This window comes from Mixophyes fleayi, chromosome 4, assembly GCF_038048845.1.
Source record: "Mixophyes fleayi isolate aMixFle1 chromosome 4, aMixFle1.hap1, whole genome shotgun sequence".
Taxonomy (NCBI): domain Eukaryota; kingdom Metazoa; phylum Chordata; class Amphibia; order Anura; family Limnodynastidae; genus Mixophyes; species Mixophyes fleayi.
Genome location: NC_134405.1, coordinates 82,866,213 through 82,884,018, shown reverse-complemented (window position 1 = coordinate 82,884,018; position 17,806 = coordinate 82,866,213). Strand labels below are relative to the sequence as shown.

At 40.0% G+C, this 17,806-nt stretch overlaps 1 protein-coding gene across 1 annotated transcript in view; it reads right to left on the bottom strand.

The window, feature by feature from the left end:
• Nucleotides 1-2,942: 2,942 nt before the first annotated feature.
• Nucleotides 2,943-17,806, bottom strand: part of CHSY1 (chondroitin sulfate synthase 1) — a 43,020-nt gene continuing 28,156 nt past the window's right edge. Inside the window, exon 3 of the mRNA XM_075207661.1 lies at nucleotides 2,943-6,070. Within this exon, the coding sequence (XP_075063762.1) occupies nucleotides 4,478-6,070 (1,593 nt within the window). The 3' untranslated portion in view covers nucleotides 2,943-4,477. The remainder of the gene's footprint in view (nucleotides 6,071-17,806) is intronic.

Below are 17,806 nucleotides of genomic sequence, written 5' to 3'. Positions count from 1 at the left end.
TTAGACAAAGATATGGGATTTATTTTTGTTGCAATTTTTAATAAAAATAAATACAAATCAACCCTTGAGAAAACTACAGCTACTTATTCAAAAAGTATTGAATTGCTATCTGTGCCCACTTTGCCACCTGATTTTATGTCCAAAACCGTGTTGGGCCAGGCAAAAGACAGGTGTTTAATATGTAACTGACCACCCTGTGTTGATTCCCACTATCAAAATTTGTGGCCCAACAGCATTTAACCTTTGACAAACTAACTTCAGCCTGGTCTCTAACGTCTGTATCTGCAATTCCTATTACATGGTTTTCATTTATCCAATCCATTATAATGCATATTATTCTGCCTTATCAGTGACTAGACAGACATTGTAGTGCGGTATTTTAAGTGGATTTAAAAGTCATAAAATCCTATAGCACCACAACATTGGAGTTTAAACGTTTGTGAGTTTTAACTCCGGGTAGAGTCTTATTTGAATGTAAATGTTGAAGTGATCAAACTATGAGATGAAAATTGGTTTGCATGTATTTGATATCACAATAACAGTAATAGCTCATTGGGAAATTTACACCATACCCATTTGTGCTCACACTTTCATCTGCTGATGTGGAGCGCTACGCTTCATCTCCAATATAATCCCTGGTAGTCTAGTGGGACAGTAAGTGGGGCAGAATTTGGCCCACACCATGCTGCTACTGCGCATGCACGGATTGGGAGTTTAGGTTTGCGGCTTTTTGTATGCGAGAAGACAGGTACAGCAATAGCTGTGTTGGTCTCTCCCGTTATATAGCAAAGTGACCAGAGAAAAATATTAGTATAATAGAGCAGTTTCTAACAGAGCCCACAACAGTATACTGCATTATAATTAGTTATACTGCGCTATTAATTATAATTCAAAGTGCTTAACATCTGCAGATACGTGTAGAAGTCTGTACTACTCCCTGACCGCTACAGTCATTGTCATCTATGAGTACCTGCGTAACAAATTGCTACAAAACAGTTTAAACGTAATCAAGGTATTTGTTTTATTAAAGATACTTTTTACAGACACCCACAAAAGGTTCTGCCAATATTATCTTAATGCGTTTGGTTAGCAGGTTTTTGGAGACAGTTTGTAGAAATGCTATTAATGCATAATCAAACCATTGAGTTACTAGCCCTCCCCCTTACCGCCTAGCCAATCACAAGCAGCTAGCGTGGGAAGCCTCTTATGCTTGGCTGAATGACTACGGACACAGTCAATGGATTCTTTTCCAACATTCTGCTGGGGCTTTCACCAGAGCACTTGCGCTGCCTCATTAAAAAAAGTAAAATATTATTCTTTTTTTAAAATGTATAAATTGCTGAGTGAGGATTTGGTGGTTTTAATTTCAAACATTAAGCAATGGTGTGTTCTGTTTATTTTTAAAGCATAACAAAATGGGGTCCTGCCATTCTACTGGAAACCCTTGGGGTGGTAAAGTTGCCTCAGGACCCCTTACACAGAGCGAATGGGTACTGGGAAGAGCACTAGCACTCATTAGCAAGGGGCCAGTAGTTTTTAGTGTGGTGGAGTGCATCAGAGCAGATTAATTTAAGTTAGACAGTTCAGTTGCCACTTAGCCATGTCCCCCACACAGGAATTATGGAGAAGAGACAGCCAATAGCAACTCTACTAAATGTTACATTTTGCAAGCACTTACTAATTACCTATAAAAATGACACTTATTTCATCATCATCGCTCTATATAGCGCCAATTCCGCAGCACTGTACAGAGAACTCACTCGCATCAGTCCCTGCACACACACACACACACACACACACACGAGACTAAAGGCAATTTAATAGCAGCCAATTAACCTACCAGTATGTTTTTGGAGTGTGGGAGGAAACCCACACAAACACAGGGAGAACATACAAACTCCACAGTCGAGAATCAAACTCATGAGCCCAGTGCTGCGAGGCAGAAGTGCTAACCACCAAGCCATGAACAAATGCAAAATAGGATTAGAAAACTTTTAAAATAAGACAAGCAAATTTGTTGTACCAATTCTGCAGACTACCTGGAAACTTGATGACTTCTCCATGCTTCTCTATTAGAAAGGGAAGAAGAATCACATATCATTTAATTTTATCCATCTCAGATGGTAAACCAGGAGCTGTGTTTGCGTTTAACGAGCAAGATTAAAGTCTTACATACAAAACATAAAAACTAAAGCACTATGTAACATTACATTCAGGAGGAAGGTGTATTTTAAGTGTTAATTACACTATCCTAACAGATTTTAATGGATTTCCAGGTCAGTGATGTATGTGTATCCAATTTTGATGCCAGCTCATTTAGAATCCTGTGTTACACGTGAAAAGTACATGCTGTCTTATTATAGTTCTGGTCAAAGGAAGAGCGTGCATGCATGCTGTGTGAGTGTTCAGGAGAAGTAGAATGTAGAAGCAAAGGAGATCTGAATGGATCATACCCAGGAGCTTGCAGGGCTGGATGACAGGTGGGCCTCTGCCCCCTGGGCCGGTCCCATAGTGAGCTACATTGGGCTGCGTCACTGGGCTACCTGCATTATTCATTTAAAATGTTCCTAATAGATATGGCTCAGCAGCCTATGTCACCCCAGGCTAAAGTTTTCTGCCAGCCCCTAAAAGAAGAGGACGGAAAGGGCTGAAACAATTGAGACCAGCAGAAATTAAAATTGTGAATTGTAATGTTGTTCTACAGGGTGATTCAAAAGTCGCAGTACACCCTTTTATTTCAAAAACTCTACAGGAAATTGGGAAACCTGAATACTCCAGTAAGGTATGGGTGACGTGCTCCATTTTTTACGGTATGTACCAAACATGGGCGCCATCTTGAAATCTGCCCAATTCCTGTAGAGTTTTTGAAATAAAAGGGTGTACTGCGACTTTTGAATCACCCTGTATATATAAAAGACAAAGTGCATGCAACTTGTTTTTTTTTCATTGAACATTTTATTAAACATTTTACATAAATCAAAAACATTTCTTTGGGGAGGGAGTCAATGTTAAAATAAAAGCCAAATAATTTAAAACATAGTCCATAGCGCACTATTCTTTCACCGTAACAAACAGAAAGCAGTATGGAAGAAGGATGAGACCTGAAGACCCAGAGCTCTAGTTAGAGAGCTTATATGGTGTATTTGGTACACATATCAGCGCCTTGTATCCATTGCACCACCCCCTCAACAGGAGAAGAGGGACACATTTAAGGCACAGAGACAGCTAGCAGAAATTCTGAAGAGAAAACTAGTTTACATAACACTTTGAAGTTACCTGCTTACATGATTCTAGGATACATTCCTCATGTTGGTAACAGATACCTGGTGAATTGGTCCTTAAGGGTCTGGATAGGTGTGTGTCAGTTTAAAATAGGTAAGGCACATTTTGTAGAGGATTTTAAAAGGTTGACAAAGAATGGTTGGGAATGTGCAAATATGGTCAAAAAAGGGTCAGAAGCTGCTTTAGTGGCAGGATTAGAATACAAACAATAAGGACACATTATGGGGTACAGCATGAGGACTCTGCAAAAATGTTGTTTGAGTCAGTATACATACAGATCCTGCAGTGTACCATGGCAATCCTAGAACCGGTATTAACACTGGCACACAAATATGGTCAAGTATCACTTCAACAGTAGAGGAATGTGTGCACACAGGAAGAAAAGAAAACCACCCCCCCACCAACAAAACAGAAAATCCAAAACAATCCACTATGGCATTTAAATAAATTATGACTTAATATAAAATTTGGGGGAAAAACAAAATATAAAAAGACAAAAATTGTATACTAGGAATTAATGGCCATAACGAAAAACCTAACGTTTACACATTTTTGCTACATATTTTGCTATACATATTTTGTTTTATTTAAGGAGGCATATAAAAAAAAAAAAAAAAAAAAAACCCATAACAAACACCACAAAATAGAATGACATACCTAAAGGAAATGACAATATCCATACAATTGCCAGAATGCAGTTTATCCTAAAGTAGATCCTAACCTTAAAAGACAGGAATGCTTTGTTCCAAATAAAGACCGTCTTTTCTCTACAGTCATAATAATCATGAAATGTCCCAAAGTAACAAAATCACCATGTTGGTGCTAACTACAAATATGAAGGACCAGTATTAGAGCAAACAAACAGATATGCCAGGTACAGTGCAGGGTCTACTGGCCTCATTGTTTGCATTGAGTGTGGTGGGTGTAGCATTGAAAACAGAACTTCATGGAATGTGAGAACACAGGGATTTGATCATAAAGATACTTCAAGTTGTCATATTGCAACGACTGAAAGGCAAATACTGATCACATTTGTTTTTGTCCGAAAAGCTCAATCAGTAACACAGCTTTTCATACGACAGACTTTTCAAAAAAATCTGTTGCCTTCCTTAACTATTTAAAAACAAAAACTCGTTTGAAAAAATAAATTAGATGGCTATTAAAATGTCTGTAGAGTACCAGCGGCGCTGGCTTATCATGATGTCCTCACAGTCTCATTTGTATGAATAGTTTTACCAAATGTAGGGTCATTTTTATCAAGCCATAGTTCAGCTAGCCTCTGGGTGGAACCATGAGTAGAGGCTTTGGATCCCAAACACATTTTGTACTGTTTAGGATCAAGATTAGGATCGCAAAAAACAGGATGGTGTATGTGGACCATACCCACCTCCTGACTTCTAAAAGTCTTTAAACCTGCTTGTACCACTTTATTAAAAAGGTCCACATCCTCTAGTCCCCATCCCTGAATGGAAACATCAAAGCCTCCAGCATGTAAATGGTCTCCTTTGTGAACACAGGTAATGCCAAACCCATAGTTCCTCCAGAAACCAGTCTTCTGTGTAAATGCATAATGGTTGTCACTAGGAACCTGTCCAGCATAAACAATCTTGGGATCATACTGGCTGAATATAATTGGAAAATACACTTGTTGTCCTAAAATGGTGTTGGTCCTACAGCGCTGAAGAAACTCCGTGGTAAACACCAAATCCACATCACAAAAGAAAAGCAAAGAGTCATTGCTAAACTGAGAAGATCCAACTTCCAAGGCCAAAGCTCTGGAGAACTCCCCAGTCACAGGTAAGATTTGCATATCTGCCTTTGGATATTTAACACGATAATCTCTCATGAGGTCAACTTGCTTTTCCTTGTCGGGGTTGGCATCAGAATTAAAAAGCAAAATAACCAGCTTCACATTTTGTTTGGGAATGAGGCAAATCTTTTCAAAGTTAGCCATGAACCTACTAAACATTTCAAAGCGACCAGACAATGGAACCAGAATGTTGATCTTCTTGTCTTTGGGCTCTTTGTTGTCAACCTTTGTAGAGGTGAGCTGGAAAGGAACAAACATCTTAAGAGAATTGGAAAGAAAAGACAACGATCCCGATTCCTGGTTTATTCGATTAGCCAGCTCTTTAGCATCAATCTCTTCATGTTCCATGAACTGAATCTTGCTGAAGGTTTGTTGAAGGTAGGCATGTCTCCTCACAGGTACAGTCATTTTCTTGCCTTTGTGCTTTTTGTACAATAGAAGCAGATCTAGAACATATTCTGCCCCATACATGGGATTGAGCCTGCGATATCCATACTGGACTTCCTTAAAGTCAATAATACGACCACGGGTTTTGGCATTTGCGTTAATCATTTCCATGACTTGCATCACTATGTCATCAAGAGCAGCCTTCTGTGAAGCATCCATCCCACGTCTAGGCGGCTGTCCATCAGCAGCTGTATACAAATATTTCCCGGTGAGAAACTCCCACTCTAGGATCTCCTCCCGTTGGCGTGGCTGGAACCGCATAAAAGATGGGGCAATTCCCAACTGTAAATCATCCTTGTGAACCTCTGTGCTACCGTACTTGCTCATCAGGACAATCTCTCTGTGGAGCCGAATTGTGCGGTAACGCAGCTCGGCTATCTTGCGGCTCAGCATGTAACTGTGCAGTCGATACTGGTATGGAGGATTTTTATTAGGGTGTAAGGTGATGGCTTTGTGAATTTTGCTGTTATGCAGGTCCCGAATATAGCCCTTTTTGTTCGGCTCATAGTTCTCATAAAACAGCTGCTGCATCTGGAAGAAAAATAAACAAAGTTTAAGAAAAGTTTGATAAATTCATTTATAAAGTTACTTTAAAAAGTTTTTTGCTACTAGTATTTTACATGGCCGCTCATTGTGCTTCCTGCTCACAATGTGGAGTTTACAAGAAGCACAAGAGCTTACATATACAGTGCCCAGCATACCCGTATAACACATTACCAATAGCGAACCAAACTCCCTGTTCCACCCCCAGTTCCTCTAACACCCAAATCATTTTGGATAAAGGTCCTAAGAAAACTAAAAATATTTGTAATGCTCAGCTTCAGCAAGAATGCATGGAATTTATACACGATTCGCAGAACATGCTTACAGGGACAGAAAAAAAAAAAAAAAAAAAAAGAAAATTCAGACTTGGACTAGTTACTAATAAACTATTCCTTTAAACTTTGTGGGACACCATACGTTAAGGAATGGTAAAAAAACAAAAAAACAAAAACTAAAATAAAGTGAAAGAACACTGCAAAGTTATCTTGATGCGTCAGGGAAACAAGGCAGAAGTGTGCCTGCACGTCAAGCCAAACACAAGAGCATACATAGGTACGAGATATAGATCTCTCTCTCCAATATATAAATTTACACACATACATACAAGCAGTACTGCAGAATTCAGTGCCCTCAAATTCTACAGGATAGCATAAGGTGTACATAGGAGATTGTTACGACCCAATATAGAAAGTATAGTATCTATGCATTACGTTGTCACTTTATGTAAAAAAAAAAATTCACAATGTACAGACTTCACCCACAAAAGGACACCAAGCTTTCTCCAACTTCTGTTTACACAAGACCCGTTAACACCTTAATTGCTGTGCCGTTCCCTCAAGCATTGGAGGCTGGATGTTTGTGGTAACGCTGCTGTGGACTATATTGGCTGCTCTCCAAAAGCCCAACTGAAAGAGTGTGTGTTGTGTTTCTGTTTCTGAGTTTTAATGAAGATATACTCCTGCCAGGGAGAGTAGACTGCATCGGTCAAAGCGGGCTTACAACCAAGGCCCAGTTTATAGGGAACTTGGCATCCTGCCTAGAGGATGTCCCAAAGGATTTCATCACAGTAGGAGATTATACTGTAGAGTCAGTGTAGCAAATCTCAGGAACAAGGCCCCATGTTCAGCAGGTTATCAATGGATAAGTGCAAGCAATGTGTGTCGCCTTAAAAAAAAAAAAAAAAAAAAAAAAAAAGTACCAGGTCAGACTCATCTCTGGCTGCAAATGGACAGGATTCTCACTTGGCTTTCCATAAAAACAGCAATTTTTTTTTACAAGTTACCAGGGCTAGGCAAAAACCTTCTTTACTGCAAAACCTTTACAAACATTTATTTACAGGCTATTAAATGTACAATGATGGAGACAAAACAAAACCAGGCCAGAAAATTCTGCGATCATATCTCAATTAGTGGTGAGACATGTTAGGAAGCATACAAAACCCTTACCCAATTTTTGTAGCTTTCCCATGTGAGCGAATGGAATTTTAAGGGAAGAGTTTTACAGAAAGGCTTCATCTACATTCTGCAATGATGAGCAGTTACACAGGCCATTTGAAACATCTCCATTGTATTTCCAGATGAGATTTCCTATTATGCAAGTGTGCTAAACATTGCTACCCCATCTGCACCACCCATCTAGCTAACAGTTACTTTGTTGCCCGTGCTTCGTAAAACAAAACTCCCAAACGTCTGACAGAGAAGGGTTTTTAAAAACAACTTACTATGGATCAGAACTGCTGGGTAGTGGGCAAAACATTGACACAGATGCCGGGTTCAACACAGGTCAGCCGGGGGAATGGATTAGAGTGTAAGCTCTTATCTGCTGGTCACAGGATACAGCAGGTAATAGGCCTCAGGAAGAATTTTCAAGCAGTGACGTTTACTTGCCCAAGGGCTCCTTACAGCTGGGTGTGCTAGTGATCATCTAGAAGTACAGATGGTCAAGAGCCCCCTTTCCTAGCTGGCACCACAAAAGTCAGCTATTACATCAGATATTTGGCATCAGTACGTTTCCAATACAAAATGCAGTACATTTGCAATGACAAACAGAGGCATAGTGCGCCACCAAGTTAAATATATTTATACAAATTTCCAAGTGATCCAGCCGCACAAAAGCTAAATTAAAATGTTAAAAAAAAACTATTAAAGCTGCACTACGAAGTTGGAAAACTCCCACTTTAAGTGCCAGAGGGCACCAAATGGATAATTTATATATGACAAGACTACCATGCAATTACATGGTTGCACTTTTGAATCCACATAAATGTCACACCCCAAAACACAAGTGGAAACCTATCCAGAGGATTGTGAAAACAGAGTTGCTGAACATTAAGTGAAAGGTTTGGCTTGTTGTGCTCTCAGCCTTCAGTGTTTTCAACAAGGGTAGGGACTGTTCCCATTCAGAGGTGTATACAGTTAGGGACAGAGGCACCTGCAGAGTTCTGCCAAAACCAACGGCAGCCCTTGCACAACCAGTAAAGTGGTAGCCACTGTGCATCAGATACTGCTTTTATGTATAGTATGAGCAGGGCATTCCAGGTTATCTGGGCCAGGGACAGTTGTCACCTAATACACTGGAGTGTTTAAGGGGTATTGTCCACTGACAATCTGTTTCTATTACATGAATACAACTTTATTGACACTATATAAGTGACATTTACAACAGTTAAACATTGTATTATGGGTCTGTACAGTATAAACCTCCAGTTACCCTAAAATACCAGTTTGTCCACTATAAAGACACATTTTAAGTTAAAGACACCCCCATCCATTGCCACAAAAAAAAGAAATGTTTATTTAATACAGCACTGATCCAAACAGCCCGATCTCCTCCAATTTGCCTCTCAATGTGTGTCCAAATTAAGCAAGGATTGTCGCTTGGTACGAGTAGCACATTCAGCCCATGCGCACCATCTTTAGTAATGGTTCTATAGAATCTTACCATGTCTTGCAATAGCAGAAATCTGAATATTTACATAGGATGCAAGTTGTTGTCTAGTTGTTTAAATAGAAATAAATGTACATGCACAAAAAGTGACTAGGTCACAAGACCGGCCCATGAGCTGCTCATTTAGAACTAAAACTAGAGAACACAATGTAAATATCAGTCTGCTAAATATAGGATTAGATAAACAGTAGACTCGTGTCATGGATTCCACTTCCCCCCTTTACACGATTTCAAAGCAAAAGGGGGGAGGGCAGGGGAGAGCAAAACGCATCTAACAAGTACCTTTTTTGCAGAATAAATAATGACAAGATGCCTTCCCCGTACTCCCCAATCACCATACAAGACAAAATATAAAAAATGCTTAGCAACACCTCAGAAGTGTAAATGCTGACAAATGACCCCATATTGCCTATTTGTATATGCAGGTGTTTATACACCCATATATCAGACCAAGTTTGGTAAGTGTGGATATGGATAACAGTTAGTAGCATGGCTGAAAACTTGCATTTAGAATTGTCACTTCTTCCATTGTCTGCCTTTGTGAGGAAGCAGCTTTCTGCTGCGATGTGGCCAGGGAGTATTCAAATAAGAGGAAACTGATGATGTGGCACAGATTTAAATGAAATGTCACCTAGTCGCCTCAGCTTGGCAGGATGTTACACAAAACCCTTTATGAAAATCCCTCAAATGAGCATTTAAATATAGATAATTAAGAAAAACAGCCAACGTTTCCCTTTCTAAAAGCAGAACAGCTTGTATTATTGCCCCAGCCCAACCACAAGCCTTTTCCCACAATAAAACTATAAAGAACCACTTAAAGTCTGGACAGCTGCAGAGAAAGGAGTTGTGTAGGTTTTTGGATGTGTACGTGGCACTAGAAGAATAGAGGGTCAGCAAAGCCTATGTTAACCACTTCAAGTATTGCTAAGGTCTCTGCACCCCTGTGAGGCTACACAGAAACATCTTTGCTATTCCCTAGATAGACCAAGATTTCACCTTATTGTACCAACTTAATGAGCGCAGAGAGTAGTAACACCAATCCTCTACATTCTAATCTCACAATGGTTCCATTATATGTTTTAACTTTTGCTATGGATAAATATATAGGACCTGATTGCTTTGTAACAATGTTTAGCTGTATATTATTATTGTATGAAGAACTAGTGTACAACAAAATTGATCCATAAAGTCTTGTTCCGGCATGTTAAAACGGACTGCTCATGCCAGGAAGCGCCTGTCAAGCAAGGTCAGATGAGTCAAGTACCCTGATTATCAGCAATTAGGGAGTTGCATAATAAAGGGTTACAAGAGTTCATCCTATACCTCAATTATCAGTCAGTGACAATTGCAGCTTTTTTTAAACAGTTCTTACTCAAAAACAAGTTAATTTATATACTTGGGCACATAGATTGTTGTGGAGTGTCTAGGACAGTGTTGCCCAGCACGCCTGTAAATGTGGCCCAGAAGGAGTTTTGGTTGTGGCAAAGGGGCAGCACTGTTAATGGAAATAAAAATCCTGCAAAAAAAAATAAAAAAATACTTACCTTGCGGTCACGTCAGCTGGTACTCCGGCTCCCTCCCTTGTCTCCTCCTCCATGTGGTGCTCGCAGAGAATGTCGGGCGTGATGACATCACGCCCAACATCCATTGCGGAGCGCAGCACAGCGGAGTCACCCGGGCGAGAAGAACAATCAGCAGCACAGAATTGGAGAAAAGAGAGGACAAGAGAACAAGCCGATTAAAAGGTAAGTTGAGGGGGATTTTTTTTATTATTTCAAGGGACGCTGACCAGTAAAGAAGTCACCTGGTCCTGGAGCATCATGGACCTCATCTCCCTGCTACATACTTCTACTTGTAATACTAATGGGGCATTATATATTATTCTCTTTGGTCTATTATAAGTTGTTATCCCTTAACCAACATAGTGGTGTAATTATCAAAACAGGTCACAATTTGGGGTCACAGTGATGTATATGTCAGGTACCGCAGGCCTGGTCAGGGCACCCTGATATACAATGCCTGACTTAAATGCACTTTATTGATATTGCATCAAAACAATACAAAAAGTGATTATAGTATAATAACTAGAGGATTTTTTGAACAGGGCGATTGAAAGGTAAGTATAGGGGGATTTGAAAAAAAAGTGACACACACACATACACACACACACACACACACACACACTCTATGGTTTTTTGGATGATCAGCCACCGTTATTGTATCTTATGTGCAGCCCAAACCAACTCGCCGTCTCCCAATGTGGCCCAGGGAAGCTAAAAAGGTTGGACACCCCTCGTCTAGGATTATTGAAATGGGGGGGGGGGGGGGGAATGCAAGAAAGTAGAGCTTGGTTACGTTCAAAATGTGTTCACATATTGTACAGATTCATGTTATGCATTTATTTTGCCAAAGTCTACATGTGTGAACTATATTTAGAATTTCAGCTGTAAATAAAAAACCCCCAGAACTTGTTACTGGAGAGGAAACAATCTGTGCTACCAACTTTAGCCAACTCTGACAGGTGAGAGACATTTGCAAGTTATCACTAAAGCTGGGTACACACTACACTGTTCATCCAATAATTGGCTCAAGCAGCCGACATACGACCGCTTGTTTAAAAGTCGGGTCAGTGTGTGCAGTGACACGATGGTCGAAAGTCTGCCCAAATGGACGATTTTCTCCTCATTTGGTTGGTCGTACCGTTTAATATTTTCGGTCCAATCTCGTTTCTGTTGTGTAGTGTGTATAAACTTCCGACCAATCCACAACAGAGTACGAAATTAGTCATTGCTCACGACAACATGGCTGTAAAAAGTCGCTAAAGGGACGTCCGCTCTTCCCTTTATCGTCCTAAATAAGGCTAGTGTGTATGCAGTCCATGGACCGAGCGATCGGATCATCGATTGCATGTAAAATCGCTCTACACACTACAGAAATTTCGACCAACTTTTTATGCACCCAGCTTAAGGCAGACATTTGTTAGAATCAAGAATATGTACTAATACATTACACCCTTTAAAACAGGGGGAGGTGTTAAGTGATATGCAAGACCTGCATTTATCCCTATACAGAACCGGTTTTGTAGGAGAATGCCTACAAAACAGTCATTAGGAACTGGTGACATGACAAAGCACACAGGTCAATGCATGCGATGTAACCTGCTCCTAGTGAGCGTTACTTCTGCTATAGTACGGTAATAAACAGAAGTCATGATGATCGCTGCAACATTTCAAAGTGTCTGTTAGCCAAATATTCATCATCATTTATTTATATAGCGCCACTAATTCCGCAGCGCTGTACAGAGAACTCATTCACATCAGTCCCTGCCCCATTGGGGTTCACAGTCTAAATTCCCTAATATAGACACACATTCACACAGACACAGACAGACAAAGAGGGAGATAGACAGACAGGGAGACCGACAGAAACTAGGGTCAATTTTTGATAGCAGCCAATTAACCTACCAATATGTTTTTGGAGTGTGGGAGGAAACCGGAGCACCCGGAGGAAACCCACGCAAACACAGGGAGAACATACAAACTCCACACATATAAGGCCATGGTCGGGAATTGAACTCATGAGCCCAGCGCTGTGAGGCAGAAGTGCTAACCACTAGGCCACTGTGCTGCCCTTCTGTACTTTATACTGCAGAGCAAGTTGAGAACACACAGATTGCTAGAAGAATGTAGAAACACTTGTTATAAGGCAGGTACAATATAGGAGGCAGCTCTGAAGAGGGCATTACTGAGACAATGAAAAGCAGAAGGAAACATTCTGCCAGGCAAACAGGAAAACTGCAGACGGGCATCTGGTTACAATATGGAACATTCGTTTTTCCAAATGATGCCCTTTAGCAATTTGTATCTGTTGGAAGGGGAAAAAAAAAAAAAAAAAAAGTCTACTTAAAATGTTTTTTGGTTTGTTTTTTTTAAATCGAAATCTGCAGGATATTAAAATAAATGCAGGATATTACAATGGGGAGTTATGCAACAAAAAAAAATAAAAAAAAAATATATAGATCTAAAATTCTAATGAAGAGCAAATAAAGAAAGTGCATTCACAACTCTGAATTTGACATTTTGAAAATAAATCATGTTATTTTCAAGTATACAAGGAGCTATAAATCAACTTTCTAAAAAAGATGGCATAAGCAGCTTTGGCATCATCCGGCCAATAAGAGGGGTGACCCAATAAGAATCCATTTGCTTTGGGCAGATATCTACATTAGCAGATAAAGTTGACAAATGGGCCCAATTTCTCATTGAAGCAGCACAAATCATACCAGATGCCAGAATGAGCTGATCATGCGTCACTCTAGAGGTCATTTTCACTCCAAGGGGGAAACAATTTGACAAATACAGAACATCCAAGTTCCCTTCAAATTTTAAGCAAACCTTACTTCCTTTGTGATTGTATGAGGATTGGAGGTTCCCCTTTTAAAAGAAACAAGTACAATTTGTGGTAGCTAAATTAGTTTCTTCCTATTGACCATCTCAAATGTACTGAAACCAGGAACACAAAAATAAGTTTTCAAAGCCCATCTCTACTCACTCAGACATCATTCAGAGCATTTACATTTAGTGTGCTACTCAACAATTAAGAGGAGGGGGTGAGGGGGTGAAAGAGCCCCTTACATATTTGACATAAGTAAACTGAAAGATTCATTCCAAATATTCTAAAACAGCCATCTCTTTCTGTGGTATCAGCTTGCCGGCCACGCACAGGATTCAGCTGGGCTAAACCTGCTAAATGAACCATTTGTTCCATGACAAAACAGAGGTGTGTGGCAACGTGCGTCTTACCTCAAATCCTGGCTTGTATTTCACAGACACAAAATGTTGCTAAAGAAACATCTTGAAAGAATTATCCGTTAAAGGACAACTAAACCCAGAAAATGACACCTATATAAATCAACCATTGGGGGAAAAAAAAAAAAAAAAAAAAAAAAAAAAGTTCAGCCCTATGACGAACTTTCCACTGTGAGGAGCATGACATTCACCTTCATCACTATACAGGCTTTTGCTAATAAAGACAACGGCCAAAAGTGTAAACAAAAAAAAAAAAACTTCACCCTTCACATTTATCTACCTGCACAGTCCTCAGGAGACTGCAAACCAATCACTCCCTCCCTATTTGAATCCATGGCCTGCCATGCTAAGATGTTTTTAAAACAAAAGCTCGTTTGCAAACAGATGTGATTGGAAGCATGCCGAAAACCAACGCTTCCCTACCCAGTCAGGTTATAGATAGTGCGAGATCAATTAGGTCCTTCAGCTATAATTCTAGAAGAATGCATGCAATTATTACCTTCATCTTGATGGTTTAAAACTTCCATAATCACTGAAGATAGAGGAAAACACATAATTGTTTTGTGAACTAGAAGCATATTGGTCAAAGCCAGGAGTAACGAGGTAAAATATCAGGACAGACAAGAAAGAGGAACTAAATAGCAAAAGTTAACACACAAGACAAAGCCTTTGATTATTACACCAAGAGATTGTCAAATTGATGAGTATGTGTTTGGTCTGTTGTAATTCTGTCGTCTTGAAACCATTCTGAAGGAGGTGTGTATTCTGTGATTGTGCGCTCCAAAAAGGGACATTTAACAATAAACAGAAAAAGCGCTTCAAAAAACAGACACAGAAAACGGTCTGTAAAATATCAAATGCTGCAGGAGTCATGGCTATTCACAAATGTTTGCCATTACTCCAAACCATCTGTTGTTGGACACATACAATTAGGGCTGTGGTCCACATTTGGCGATTGGATTGCACACTGAAAATAGAAATCTCCAGAAAACAGATGGGTCTGAGGTTTCCTAGACAACGTCACACGCCCCATTCATGCTCTTCTGTATTGTGGTAGCATAATCAACCTGGTACTTGTACTGTTCTGTCCTACAATTAACATTCCACAAGATGGAAAACGCACTGGGTAGACTATACATAGAGCTAGGTTTTATCAAGTTATATATGGAATTATGTGGTTCATTTCACTACTATATTTGAAGATATTATTACACACTAAACATCTGTCAATGACCTGAATATACCAACACAAAGTACATAAAGTTACGCAGCACACAATGACACTAGAAAACAGTGCAATCAAGAGTACAATTGAGAACATATAGTAGATCTCTACGGTTGTACTAAACAATCTCACGTTTGTAACAAAAATACTTATGATAGTGCCTCCATTAAATTAAAAATGTTTCTACAATTGAGTTTTTGCCTTCACTTGCCTACCTTCAGTGAATTACAAAAATTCCCCATATTTAAGGCTCCCTTGCTCACAAGTGCCTTTAATGTGCTTTTCAGTGACCAATATGATGAATGGTTTCTTATGGCCTCATTCCCATGTGTTCTAACTATAAAACCATGTTTACAGGAAAAATTATTTTATCCCCCCCCCCCCCCCCCCACACCCGGCAGGAGGGGGCGGGCCTTGCTCATCGGGACCGGCGCCATCAGAGACAACAAATCAGACTGCTGCCAAGCTGCCTGTCATTTCAGAGCGCTGCTGCAGAGCTTTTAGTGTCACAAGAGGAGACTAAGGACTTACCTACTGTGAGCAATAAACTTCCATCAATGGATGATAGCAAGGGGGAGGGGGGGTAGGAAGTGAGGGCATTACATGACTGGAGGGGGTGTTCTATACATAGGAATGAGTGAAAAATTATATTATAATCTAATATATATAAGCCTAGCGGCGTGTGTTAGTATGTGTGTGTGGAAAAAACTATTTTCTCAGAAAGGGCTCATCCAATTGACCTGAAATTTGGTATACTGACATTTGACAAAAAAATTATAATAGTGAAGTCAGTTAACTTCCATCATCCCCCCTTCCCCCCATAGGAGGGGTAGTAAAGGCTAAATTTACCAGTTGAGGGCTCAAACTCTTGACCGTGTGGGTATTTATTTACCAGAGCTTGTGTTTGGTCATGGACAATTGTATGTCGCATTTTCACGAGTACGGAGAAGCAGTGATGTGAAAGTGCAGGTTATGAATACTGCCCTTTAAGGAAGACTGATTGAGCACAGCGATAAGGTGTTTAGCAGAAACGTTGTGTATCGAGAGGTTTTAGAACAGTAAAACGATGGAGATTAAGGATGTGGCGATGAAGATGAAGGATGAGGTGGTGACATGTGGACAAAGCCACGTTAAAAGAGGGCGCTTACGTCGGGAAGTAACGCTCTTCCCCTGAGGAGGCCTGGCCTAGCCCCAAATGCATGACAAGAACCTTTTTAACACCTTAAGTAGCTTGATTTGACTAGAATGCATGAGTATCATGCACTGGTTAACTTGTATAATATATACATAATCTCTTTAATATAGTAAAATCTTAGTACACCAGTTTGTATTGTGCTTTCATTTTCATTACGTCTATATTTTTGTGAATGAGCATCCAGTTCTCTAAAGCTATAGCAGATTGCGGTCACAGAGCAGCAGTAAAAAGCTGACAGTTATCTGAATAGCAATATATTGCCCCGCTATAGAGAAAAGGTTTATTAGGGCTATACAAGGGGGAGGGGGGGGGGGGGGGGACAGACTCATTGGACTAGGACTAAAATTAAAATAAAATAGGGGTAAACCTGGATTAGAACGGATGACAAATACATATGTAATGCTTCCTTCCAGCACTGTTTACTATATCAGTACGGTCTGTTAGATCCTAAAGATGTATTTCCTTTCCCATGTGTGGAGGCAGTACCATGCCAGTGCATGCCTGTTTCATGTTCTGCCAGTCTCATGTTTTGTGTGAGTCATGCGTAATGCTGTAGCTGACAGAGCTAGCGGAGAGTTCAGGTTTAGCAGCTGAAGAACCAGACAAACACTCAAGGGGGGGGGGGGGGGGGGGATAGAAAGGAACGTGTCATACCCGCCCGGACACATTCCATATGCAGCTTTTGCATCAAAGCCTTTGTGTAATGAGATCTATAAACATGTAGCCTGAGGTTTATTACTATGGTCCCCAGGCTTTGCTTTGTTTTAGTCTCTCCACAATAAAGAGTTGAATGAGAACCCCCCCACAGTGCAGACAGAGGAATAAAACAAAAGAAGCCACTGAAGCACAGACTTCAGGAGTTACATTTATTTTGTATAAGGGAAGAGCGAATGTGCTCACAGAACAGTCCTACCTTTATACTATGGAACTTTTAATTTTGGGAATCTTAACTGGTAAATATATTGGAATCTTTGTATGCAGTTCTTCAGGACACACAACTGTCCACCAATGCTTATTTATACTCCAGGGGAGAATCATTTCTACTCCTGAAGTCGCAGCCTGATACGTGTCATCTCGGATGTACATAACTTCAATTACTGGGGCTGCCTAAGATTCAGCCACATTCTTTAGCTAATCAGAAGATCGAGCTGGCTCCTAGATTTGACAAAACTAAAATTGTACATTTTATCCACTCCTGTAACAGAGAAAAAAAAACCCTCCAAAAACAAGAAATCTATGAATGACGAACCTGGACAAAATGTAAAGGGGAAAAAAAAAAAAAAAAAAAAAAAAAGTAGGTTAGACTGCATACCCATTTCCCCCCCTCATTTCCCAATATTAGTATCAAACTAGGGAGTATTGACATTCTATAATTATTGTAGCAATATTCAGCCTATGAATTGACTAGTGTCCGATACCTTGGTGATCCTAGCGAATAGATGGGCTGCAGTGTTATATAATGGTCCAGGACACAATACACAGCTGTCTGCACAGTGTCTGGTCCACGTTATAAAAGAAAAGTACATGTAGATTTACAATCCATTTATCAT